This window comes from Blennius ocellaris, assembly GCF_963422515.1.
Source record: "Blennius ocellaris genome assembly, chromosome: 24".
In the NCBI taxonomy this organism is placed as follows: Eukaryota; Metazoa; Chordata; class Actinopteri; order Blenniiformes; family Blenniidae; genus Blennius; species Blennius ocellaris.
Genome location: NC_137673.1, coordinates 7,474,511 through 7,487,262, shown reverse-complemented (window position 1 = coordinate 7,487,262; position 12,752 = coordinate 7,474,511). Strand labels below are relative to the sequence as shown.

At 47.6% G+C, this 12,752-nt stretch overlaps 1 protein-coding gene across 1 annotated transcript in view; it reads left to right on the top strand.

Moving 5' to 3' along the window:
- The window catches only part of LOC308147840 (receptor tyrosine-protein kinase erbB-4-like), a gene marked incomplete at its 3' end in the record, with an annotated part of 282,612 nt that overhangs the window by 228,627 nt on the left and 41,233 nt on the right, over positions 1-12,752 (top strand). The window contains 4 exon segments of the mRNA XM_080520173.1: positions 2,190-2,285; positions 2,287-2,313; positions 2,982-3,080; positions 10,570-10,755. Coding sequence (XP_080376299.1) covers positions 2,190-2,285; positions 2,287-2,313; positions 2,982-3,080; positions 10,570-10,755 — 408 coding nt within the window.

Here is a 12,752-nt window from a genome sequence, read left to right as displayed (position 1 = left end):
ATAAACCGCGGCGGATGGGGGACCCCGATTGGCTCGTTAAGACGCGTATTGATCGGCTGCATTGACCTCTTTTTTTTTTTCTTCTTCTCCCCGCATGTGTAAATTAAAATTTGCACGCGGCCGTCAACACATGTGGCGGACAAATTTGGCTCGGCTGCGGCCCTCCACGGCTCGGTTACAGGTGCCAGCTACCCGCTCCCTTTATATTTAGTAGCCGGGGCTGTCGCGGCTGAGGCGGGCGGCCAGGCCAGCTGCTGCGATGCTGCTCGGTGTCAGCTGCTATTGGCAGGGAGGCGGCGCGGAGGAGCCCCCCCCCCCCCCCCCCCCCCCCCGTCATAACCTTGAATTGGAATTGTTTTGTATGTGCACAGCTGGTGAGCTCGCGACTCTTTGTCGACGGCGATAGCAGCTGACACCGGGCTGTGATTTGCTTAGCAGTGGGCACGCGCGGGCCCGCGTTGTTAACTGCCAGTTCCCGACAGAACTCCGCCACCCATTTGCATTTCATAAATGTGCTCTGCAAAAAAAAAAAAAAAAAAAAAACCAACTATCAGGACGGGACAGTTGCTCCATTTTTATTTATTTTTTTTTTTGGCTGCTTATTTATTAAACCTTTTGTATTCACCTTGTGCATCTCTTTACAAAAGACTTATTATTTGAAATGGAAGCGGTCGCACCCGCTGCAGGCGCCCAGCAAGCTCTTCAGATGTGTTTTTAGCGTCGTTCGAGCCAAGAGCCAGAGGTTAAAAATATTCTCTCTTGAAGTGAAATAAAAGCCACGCTTCGGCGTTTCAGCAGCTGCATTACAACTGGAAAACAGAAGCAGCGGTTGGGTGAAAAGTGATAATGCAGCGTTGAGGAACATTTGCTTGTGTGGTTTTTAACTGAGTAATTGGGCTGTTTAGTGAAGCTTTTAAAAAAAAAAACAAATGCTGATCTCAACGCTTTGTCTTTAAGGCGACTTTTTGACACTTGAAGCCTCGCAACTGCGTTTCTTTAAACGTGAATCCATAAGCAGCATGTAAACGTGATGATGCAATATAAAAGGTACATGCGCTCACGATAAAACACTCGAGGCTTATTTTATTGCCATATTTTGTCTTTGCATCTCATTTACAGATCAAAAATGAAACTAGGGAATTTTTTTTTTTTTTATGAATGGCTGTAAAAACTTTATTAAGAAAATACTCCATAAACGACGACGATAGTAGGATAGTTGAATTGTTATTGTAGCTGTGAATGTCAATGATGCAGTCCCCCCCCCCCATTCCCACAATCTGAGCGTTTTCAAAAATTTGCGTTAAACAAAGTTGTTCATTTGTTGTTTTCAACAGAAAATATTCGAAAAGTTGCGTTTTCCTCCCGTTTCCACAGAGATGAAGTCAGGATATTTTCAAAAAGTTGCATCATCCCCTCTGTTTCCGAGGAGACCGAGTTGGAGCATCTTCCTCCGGTTTGCACCGAGTTGGTGCCATTTTTGAAAAGTTGCATTTTCGCCTGTCTCTGTAGAGACGGAGCATTTCCAAAACGTTTTCAGTAGCTCTGAGCACATTTGTCATTTAGACGCTCCCCCCAAAGCACAATGAACGTTTTCCATTTTCACATGGAACAACTTGCGTAAACCGCGCTGAATTGCGATTTCATGCTAGCCAAAAACGTACTTGGCGGCAACAGCTTGCAAGTTATTACGTGAATCTACTTTGTTTTATAGTTTTAGCTGACTTTTGGCGATCGTGGCGAATAACTCTTGGTGAGTTAGCCAGTGCTTAGCCATTAGCATTAGCTAACAGAGCCAAGACGGATTTGGAACGCGTCACTGTTTCTCATTACGACGTGGATAAAAAAAAGCACTTCGAGCTAATTTCGGGAGGCTGTCTGGAAAGCAGAACCACATATTTTAGCACAACGCCAAGTCAACTCCGTGCAACTTTTCACGCAACGCCCCGGAATTGTCGTCAACGTTCGCCACGAGGAACTCTTCCGGTTTCTTTGCGACAAACGGAGGTGACGGGTGCGATAAATGCGTTAAAATATGCACGTGTGTGTGTGTGTGTGTGTGTGTGTGTGTGTGTGTGTGTGTGTGTGTGTGTGTGTGTGTGTGTGTGTGTGTGTGTGTGTGTGTGTGTGTGTGTGTGTGTGTGTGTGTGTGTGTGTGTGTGTGTGTGTGTGTGTGTGTGTGTGTTGTGCAGCTGGTGGAGCCCTTGACCCCGAGTGGCACGGCCCCGAACCAGGCGCAGCTGCGGATCCTGAAAGAGACGGAGCTGAAGCGGGTCAAGATTCTGGGTTTCGGGGGCGTTCGGGACCGTCTACAAGGTCAGTTGTTTCCACCTCGACGGGACGACGAGCAGAAAACACTCCCTCCCCCCCCCCTCCTTGGCCCCGCTCCCCGTCGGACGACGAGCCCGGGGCCGCTCAAGGACCTGGAGTGGAAGCGGCTTGTTTGCTCGCCAGATTCGCTGCCCTTGGTGGAAATTATTCATAGTAACCCCCCCACCCCCCACACCCCCACCCCCCCGGAACTCGGCAAACCCTCTGAATAAACACGACTCGTTTCCAGTAAGCGGCACCGACGTGCCCCGTTTGATTTTGTTCCGTTGAATCCGCGTACAGTCGATCCTCCCTCCATTGTAGCAGGTGGTTTACATTTAAGCGTCATAAAGCGAATACAACTGTTAGATTTGTTAATTGTCTTTTTTTTTTAAACTCCCCCCCCCCACCACCACCACCACCCCCGCCCCCACCCTCATCACTTAATTGGTGGATTCACCTGAGAGCGTGCGGTGAATATCTAATTCGCCGGAGTTCAAACGCCGGCAGAGATGAATCGGATGAATCGGCGCTGCGGAGAAACGCAAGCAGGACAGCAGACATCATTAAACACCGCCATTAGCAATCAAATCGCCACCGCGTGCGTGCGTGCGTGTGTGTGGTTTATTGGGACTCAGAGGAGTACATTTACAGTGATTGCATGTGTATTTCAGGGCATCTGGGTCCCGGAAGGTGAGACGGTGAAGATCCCCGTGGCTATTAAAATCCTCAACGAGGCCACCGGTCCCAAAGCCAACGTGGAGTTCATGGACGTGAGTATTTATTTATTTTTTTTACCGTCGGCAGGTCTGTCTGGGCCGTAAAATCTCCGTCCTGTCAAGGCGGTAAAGTCTTATGAGGTTTCCGTCTGTAATAAAGTGAAGTCCACTCCGACGTACCGCGAGGTACTGAGCAGTATTGGATAAAAAACAAAGCAGCATTTGTTTATGAGATGTGGCTTTATTGGAATCCAGCAGTTCCGCCTTAATATATGAAGAATCTCATTAGGGACGCACGATACCACATTTTTAAAGGACAAGTACAAGTATGAGCACTAACCTTTAGCTTACTTGTCGTTACGGAGTACCAATGCCAGTACTCACCTTTAGCTATTTGATTATGCCAATTACTGATACTAAGCCTTAACTACTTCCCGATACCACATGCCGATACAAGTTCTTGTACCTTTAGCTCCTTGCCGATACAGAATACCAATATGAGTACTAACCTTTAGCTACTTGTCATCACGGCGTACCGATACAAGTACTAACCTTTAGCTACTTTCCAAAACAGATTACAAATGCCAGTACTAAAAATGTAGCTATTTGCTGATACTAATTTACAGATACAAGTACTAAGCTTTAACTTCTTCCGAATACCACATACCGATACAAGTAATAACCTTTCGCTACTTGCCTATCCCGAGTCCCAAAATGAGTACTAACCTTTAGCTACTTGTCGTTATGGAGTACCAATGCCAGTACTAAAAATGTTGCTATTTGCTGATACTAATTATCGATACGAGTACTAAGCTTTAACTCCTTCCGGATACCACACACCAATACCAGTAATAAAATTTCGTTACTTGCCTATACAGAGTACCAAAATTAGTATTAGCCTTTCGCTACTTGCCTATACCGAGTACCAAAATGAGTACTAACCTTTAGCTACTTGCCTATCCCGAGTACCAAAATGAGTACGAACCTTTAGCTACTTGCCTATCCCGAGTACCAAAATGAGTACTATCCTTTAGCTACTTGTTGTTACGGAGTACCAATGCCAGGACTAAAACTTTTGCTATTTGCTGATACTAATTATTGATATGAGTACTAAGCTTTAACTCCTTCCGGATACCACATACCGATGCAAGTAATAACATTTCGCTACTTGCCAATACCAATTACCGATACAAGTACCAAGCTTTAACGACTTGCCGATACCACATCCTGACACAAGTACCACCATTTAGCTACTTGCCTATACTGAACGCCAATATGAACACTAACCCTTCGCTGCTTTCCAATACAAGTACTGCTCTCATAGCTGCTTGCCGATACCGAGTATACCGATACTTGTGAAATGGCATCGTCATTAATGTTCAAGAATCTCAACCGTGGACATCCCTCGTGCTCTCGTCTCTCGACCTCCTGCTGAGTCCACGTCAGGTTGTATTGACGACCTGACCCCCCCCCGGTGGAGTATCGAACCTGATACCCTGTTATTGGTATCGGTGCATCCCTAACTCTCCGTATCACTGTTGATGTCACATGCCTCTTCATCGTACCGACAACACCCATTGAAGTCATTTACCCAACACAAACAGTGCTTTCCAGCTTCAGCGCACCACTTCTCTCTGTCCTCTGCCGGCGTAAAAAAAAACAAAAAAAACCCCAACAACAACAACCTTCTCTGCAGATTTCACACAGCTGATGGGAGAAAACAGGCCAATTTTCTCTATTTGCCAAATTTTCTTCCACAGATATAATGGATAATCAATTTCCCAAACATGTGCAGGAAGTAATGGCTCAATTTAAGCACTTGCTTCGCCAAGGATCTATTAAGTGTGTGTGTGTGTGGGTGTGTGTGTGTGTGTGGTAGCCTTGTCTTGTTAAACAAGAGGGTTTTTCCTTGGTAAGGAGTAATTGGCAAGGTTCCATTTGAACGCGGAGCGGCGCAGGGAGTATACAGGTGTCCGCTCATCTTCTTCTTTCATTGTTTTGATGAATCTCCGAAACATGTATTTATTTTTTTTAATTCTTTGTCTCATGTCAGAAAATACATCATGATCACAAACGGCAGAATAAAACAGAAAATAATCTCTAAAAAAAGAAGAAGAAGAAGAAGAAATGGCACCAAATGTTACCTTCAAATGAGCACGTTGTGAATTTTAAACCTTATTTTGTCACGGTCGTCTGAAGAATTTAAAAAAAAGATTGAGTTAGAGATGTTGCTATAGCAACAGTCAACAGCAATTGAAGATTTTTTTTATTTTGTTTGTTTTGTTTGTTTCTTGCAATAAAGCCATCAGCATAATTGATGATGGCAGATGTCAACGTGACTCCGGACGTCACCACATCATGCTGGATGGCATCCGTCCGTCTTCTCTGCGTTCTTCCATCACCCATCTATCCATCCCTTCCTCCATCCTTCCACCCCTTCGTCTGTCCGTCCATTCAACAGTCCATCGTCCACTTGTTATTGATCCATTCATATGTCCTTCATCCATATATATCCATATTTTTATCCATCCATCATCCACATTTTTATTCATCCATTCATTCAGCCATCCATCATTCATGTTTTATTCATCCGTCCATCTATATGTGTGTGTGTGTGTGTGTGTGTGTGTGTGTGTGTGTGTGTGTGTGTGTGTGTGTGTGTGTGTGTGTGTGTGTGTGTGTGTGTGTGTGTGTGTGTGTGTGTGTGTGTGTGTGTGTGTGTGTGTGTGTGTGTGTGTGTGTATATATATATATATATGTATATATATGTTATTCTTCCATTCACCCATCATCCATATTTTATCCATCCATCCACTATCATTTTATCCAACCGTCCATCCATCCATCCATCACTTTCACCCCTCCACCTTCTTCCTCGTGCAACATGGCCGTGCTTCCCCTTTCCTTTCCCCATTTTTCCCCTCCTCTCTTGCCCCCCCCCCCACGTTTCCCGCCCTCCTCCTCCTCCTCCTCCTCCCTCCCCCCCCCCGCTCATCCCTCTCTTCCTTTCCCTTGTGTTTCTCCCAGCGGGGGGTCTTCTGTCCATCCTGAGCCAATATGCTCTGTCTGCTGGCTTGTTAAACAGCAATCTAAAGGCAGGCTCACGCCTCACCACTGAGAAACTAGCAACTGGAGTGCCAGCTCCAAATACACTCACACCAAACACACACATAACCAGGCGGCACGCTGGTTGTGACAGAACGCCTCCCCAGGTGGCGGGTGGGTTTTTTTTGGGGGGGGGGGGTTCGGACGTGAGAGACGCGGGGCGATTTGCTTGTGTTGGCAAATATGTGGATCCGAGAGTTGATTGTGTGACATGTGAAACGCGGCGGCCCTAATAACTCGCTAATTCAGGGTGTTTCCATGCGTGCACACACGTTTTCGGGGCGCAACATGCGTGGGGGGGGGGCATGCAGGGGCCTCGCCGCTTCTCCTCTGATGCCCGGGGGAGGGGGGCAAGCCGGCGGAGAGGGTCAGGCGGCGGTAATGGAGGTCAGCGCTCAGGGAGATGAGACAAACCAACACACATACAGTATGTATGTACACACACACACACACAGAAGTCCTTGTAACGTTTGCCCGGAGAGTCAAAAGGGAGTGCAGGAGTTTAGCAACGATGTCGTTTACGGCTCCACGGTCTTTTAAAGCCCCGCTGACACGACGTTGTCAAGTGAAAACACGAAGCGTTAAACGTCGCATTGTCGGTGTCCGTTTCCGCGACAACGGAGTTGGGAGCCGCTGAAAACGCAACGGCTTGGGAGCCGGCTGGCTAAGCTAACAGCTAATTGACGCAGGTGACTAAGCTACCAGCTAAATGACACTGGTGGCTAAGCTAACAGCTTATTGATGCCGGTAGCTAAGCTAACAGCTAATTGATGCCGGTGGCTAAACCAACAGCTAATTGAGGCCGGTGACTAAGCCACCAGCTAAATGACATTGGGGCTAAGCTAACAGCTGATTGACGCCGGTGGGTAAGCTAACAGCTGACTCGCGTCTAGGACAGAACTTGACAGATGGTCACCCACTGACACCGGTGGCTAAGCTAAGATGTGATTGTTGGCAGTGGCTAAGCTAACAGCTGATTGACGCCGGTGGCTCAGTTAAGATGTGATTGACGGCAGTGGCTAAGCTAACAGCTGATTGACGCCGGTGGCTAAGCTAAGATGTGATTGACGGCAGTGGCTAAGTGAAGAGCTGATTGACGGCAGTGGCTAAGCTAACAGCTGACTGACGTCCCAGACAGAACAAGACAGGTGGCTTTGGGGGAGTTGGGTACCGACGAGTCCAACATATGGCGTTATTGCCTTCGTGAAACGGGTGCCTCAGATTCTCAAACATCATATTATTTTTTGACACTTCTCTGCCATTGCTGCATGAGTCCAAAACGCGTTTTCACTTAAGACGCGGCGTGTTCGGGGTCGGAGACTCCTCGTGCCGGCGGAAGAACGGTGCGGTTGGGGGCAACGAGGGAGCAGGTGGTTTTTACGAAGTGAAGACGAAGTGCCGGCACCCGGGTGCCGCGAGGCTCTGCTTAAATCAGGCCGGCGACGGCGGCAGGAGCGTGTCGCTGGCCTGTGGGCCCACGTCGCCCGGTCGGAATTAATCTCACCGGCTCCTCCGCTCTCCCTCTAAGCTCATTCTTCAGCATCTAAATTTAAAAAGGCACCTCATCTATCTATCAGCTGCCCCGGGGCCAAGCCTGGATATACACTCCTCGACCATGAGCGGTATGCAAAGACAGGGCGAGAGAGGGAGTGTGTATATGTATGTGTGTGTGTGTGTGTGTGTGCGTGTGTGTCCTTGAGTGTAAGTGTTTTAGAGAGCCGCCAAGAGAGTGCGTCCGCATGCCGGAGCGTGTGAATGAGCGTGCGAGCCCGAGAGAGGCAATAGGAGACGAGAACGGCTGAAGAGAGTGTTTTTAAAGCGATGACACTAAGCACAGCTTCTGCTCATAACACACACACACACACACACACACACACACACACACACACACACACACACACACACACACACACACACACACACACACACACACACACACACACACACACAACACACACACACACACGGGTGCCGGCGCGCGCCATCATAACACTTCATCACCAGCGCACATCCGTCTGCTTGCAGCTCCGCAATAACAATTACCCAACGTCGAGTCCCAACTGTTCAAACCTTCTACGTCCATCTGCTGCAGAAAAGAGACGGGAGAAAATGCGGTTGTACACGCCGAACGGGGGGGTTGGGGGGGGGGGGGTTAAAAATAAAAAGATAAATAAATCCGACTGCGCACGCCACGTATGACTTGTATTCTTTTTGGTGTTTTAATTGTGTTGGTGCAACATTTAAGAACCGCCGTGTTGTTCTCGGGTCTGAAATATAGATGAAAAAGACTGCGTTTGTGCGGCTTTGAAGAGGCGTTGTGCAGAAAGCCCCGCCCCCTTTCGCTGTGGAAACACTCTGGACAGATGCTGCGCGTGCAGATGCAGAAATCCACCGCGCAAGTCTTCATTTATGCATCAACCTCCGCCTCCGACGGCGGGTCTTTTCCTGTGCAGTGTGGACCTTTGATTTTTTTTATTTTTAAACTTAAGCCCTGATTGAATTTACAAATATTTATCATAAATGGTTTTTGTTATGGTTAATTGTGACAATTAAACATGATGTTTTCGTAAACACAAAACTTCCATTACATTGCCTTAGTCCGTTTACATGAAAACGTCGCTTTTCACACATTGAAAACGGCTTCCAAAGTGGAAGTTTTTGAAAACGTGGGAAAATGCCACTTTTTTGAAAACGCTTTGACTCCATTTTCATAGAATTGATGGAATACGCAACTTTTTGAAAATGCTCTGACTTTGTCCCCATAGAAACGAGGCAAATGCTACATTTTGAAAATGGTCCATTATCGTCTCCATGGAAACAAGAGAAAACATAACTTCTCATCTCCATACACATGTGGGGAAAACACACCTTTTTGAAAATGCTCATACTCCCATCTCCACGGAAATGAGGGAAAATGCAACTTTTTGAAAATCCTTTCACTCCATTTCAATAGAAATGATGGAATATGCAACTTTTTGAAAATGCACTTTGTCGCCATAGAAATAAGGAAAACGCTACATTTTGAAAACTCCATCTCCATGAAAGCAAGAGAAAACACACTGTTGAGTCTCATGATCACTTTGTAAAAAAGAAAAGAAAATAATAATTCTAATGTAAAAATAATGGGTCTAAATAACTTAATTTAAATTCATGTATAATGGAGATAAGTGGTTCAAGCTTTATAATTGTTCAGGTATCTCTGGCCATAGTTTGATTGTTTAGATATATCCAGCGATAGTATGGCTGTATGTCTAAGTTCTAATGTCATGCTTGAGCGCATGCGCAAGTACCACGGTTCACCTGACGAGTTCCTCGTTCACCTGGACCATTGTCAGGAGCACACAGCCCGTTGGTATGTCGTTGATTATGTGACTTGATAACACTGCATGTTGATTTCTGTTCATTAACGTATGCCACAATGTTTCTCTGTCTCGCGCTGCCGTGTGTGATGTAGTAAAAAGTTATTTATAGCTCTGGATGTTAAGCGAGAATGTGTAACTTTAGTTAGCATTTGGCTTTTAGCGTTAGCTCGGGCCGAGACCTTAGTTATTTAGCGCACTTGTCGGCTGACATTAACACGATAGGTTTGATGTGTTGTGTGTTTGAGTAACATAGTTAGTCCCGTTAAATGTGTGTTTGAAAGGCACGGGCGCAGTTTGTAAGCACGAGCGTGCAAGTGTTTACGTCACGTGAGCGATAGTGTCGCTTTGAGCATGCTCAGTAGGAGCGGGGCATTCTGGGTAATGTAGTATTTTGAGCAATCTCCGCTATAATGAATGTGAATGACAATCTAGGCTGAAGAAGGTTATTTCTTTAAATAATGATGTTCAATGAATATGTTGTGATTGTTTGTATTTTATCACTTCCAGGTTTATGACCTGTGTAGCTGTGTACCTGTGTACCTGTGTAGTTGTGTACCTGCGTAGCTGTGTACCTGTGTACCTGTGTACCTGTGTAAGCTGTGCTTGCATGTACCCGTGAGAAGATGCGCAGTATACAACTAAAGAAATAAAACAGAAAAACACGAGTTATACCATTGTGTGCTGCTTGACGAGCCTTTTCGGAGGGCTGGAAAATCAAAAGTCCGAACACACACCTTTTTGAAAACTGGGGAAAACACCAGTGTTTTCCAAACCATTGCCACTGCACATGCTCAGTCGAGGGACGATTAGAAAAAATGTTTCCACCAGACTGTCGTGGCCCCCAGTCCTGCGACGTGGTACTTTTATTTTGACAGTCACCGTAATAACTTGACCCCACAAAGTAATCTCAGGCTTTATGGAGCCCGATTCACTCGTCACGTTTTCTGACAAGCCATTGACTTTGCGACCGGTTAAAACTTCGTCAACAATGTCCGAGTCGCCTTGCCTGAACCGATCGTACCTCAGACCACTTAGTCCCTGTTCCCCTCCCCCTTGTCCCCCCCCCTCTCACCCAGGAGGCCCTCATCATGGCCAGCATGGAGCACCCCCATCTGGTGCGTCTCCTGGGGGTCTGCCTGAGCCCCACCATCCAGCTGGTGACGCAGCTCATGCCGCACGGCTGCCTCCTGGACTACGTGCACGAGCACAAGGACAACATCGGGTCGCAGCTGCTGCTCAACTGGTGTGTCCAGATCGCCAAGGTAAGCCCCTCGCCGCCGCAACCGAACGCGCTCACGGACCGATTGTCCGCGTTTGCGAAAAAAAAGCCGTGTGCGATCTCTCGCTCTGACGGCACGTCGATGGTCCTCTTGGCAACGACGTTAATCAAACACTGTTCATAGAACAGACACGGCACTCTTGAAGTCCATGCCATTTCATACACGGCGGGCCAAGTTGACCATCTGCAGTCGTCGGGAAAAGGAAGGCAACCGTCAATTGTGTTTTAGTTCGATATGTATGGCGCCAAATGCAACAATCGGTTGAAGACACTTGTCTGCGAGCTCGTCCTTCATCGCCTCCGCCTCGGCCGTTTTCCACGACCCACGTGAAGTGGGCGGAGTCATCGGAGCACAAGTGATCGCCTCCCCAATATGACGCTTCGGTGTCTGGTGTTTCGGTTTCACTGGTGCCCGTGTTAACTGGTGACTTCTTCCCCAAGCCGTGAGCAGCAGCTGATAAGATCGGACAAAGAAACAGTGCGATACTTTAAGCAATAATGGAAATAACGACGTTCGCCGGGACGACTGCGGAGGTGGGGTTTTTAACATCTGCTTAAGGAAGCCGGTCACCAGTTCGCAGGGAAACCAGTTAATCCATAACACCGTGGCTCGGAGACCTCCTGATACTCGGAGCAAGTCGCTCCGTCGAGATCCTGAATTCTCTGGTCAACCACCAGACAAAAAGGGTTAGGGTTAGACCTGCACATGGTCACTGCTCCAGGGGGTTTGTTTCTGTGCATCTATCTCAGTTTCTGGGCATATTTGTTGTGGTCGGATTTGAAAAAAGTGCCGTCAGTCACGTTGTCTACTCACCTTCGCTCGTTCGGAGCCTCGGTGGAGGAGGAACCAGGGGAAGTACCTGTAGCGGAACTAACGCGTAGACGCAAAAGCGTCATTATCGGAGTGTCTCGCTCAAATAGAGAAATCGCCTGTCTGGCATTCTGCACCTCGTCAATCCGAGTCAGAGCAGCAGCTGGACGCGAGTAAACGTTCCCGTTCCGAGAACAAACACGACGCCTCGGGGTCTGTCGGCGTTTAAACTTTTACGCGTCTGCCCCCACGCTGATCCTAATTATCCCCGTGGCTTGACACCGATCACTTCTACCGACACGATGGGTTGCGGGCGTTTCGGGGGGTGGGGGGAACAGACGGGCCCACTTTGTCCTGACCTCTGTCCTCGAAGCACATTACTCCTCCAGGAAGCGAGTGACGGCGCAAGAGATGCTCGAATTAAAGACTTTTCGAAGCAAAGGACATTCGCGCTTTGTGTTTGCCGCCGCCGCCAGACTGCTCGGTGGTGAGAATTAACTCCTGGGATTGTGCGAGGGAGGGGCGGGGGGGGTGTTGGGCCGCTATTACACGCAGCACAAGCAGACATCTGCCGCGATACAGAGGCTTCCCCCATCAGCTCCGCGGGCGGAGGTTTGATTTACAGCCGATACGACGGCAACTGTTAATACGTGTAATTTGCTAATATATATTCTGAGGATGCGGTGAGAGAGAGAGAGAGAGAGAGAGAGAGATAGAAAGAGACCAATGCAGCCGAGACGTTTTGTGTCATTAAATGTTCACTTTTCACGCGGCATGTGTTCGTCATCCTCGGGCCAAAATATCGGGAGTCGTCTTTTACAATAGTTTCACGTCCCTTACGGGCGACGTGCAAAATCTGCTGCAGTGGCTTCTGTGGATTAGCAAAACTTTCGTCGTGCCGCTGAGTGAAATCGCTGTGACTTTCTGCTGTGAGAGGAAAAGTGATGCTGAGATTAAAAGAATCTTCTTTGGACTTCTTTGGACCAAGAATCGTCCTTTCACCAAGAATTGTTCTTTGGACCAAGAATCGTTCTTTGGACTTCTTTGGTCCAAGAATCCTTCATTGGTCCAAGAATCCTTCTTTGGACCAAGAATCCTTCTTTCACCAAGAATCCTTCTTTGGACCGAGAATCCTTCTTTGGACTTCTTTGGACCTCTTTGGACCAAGA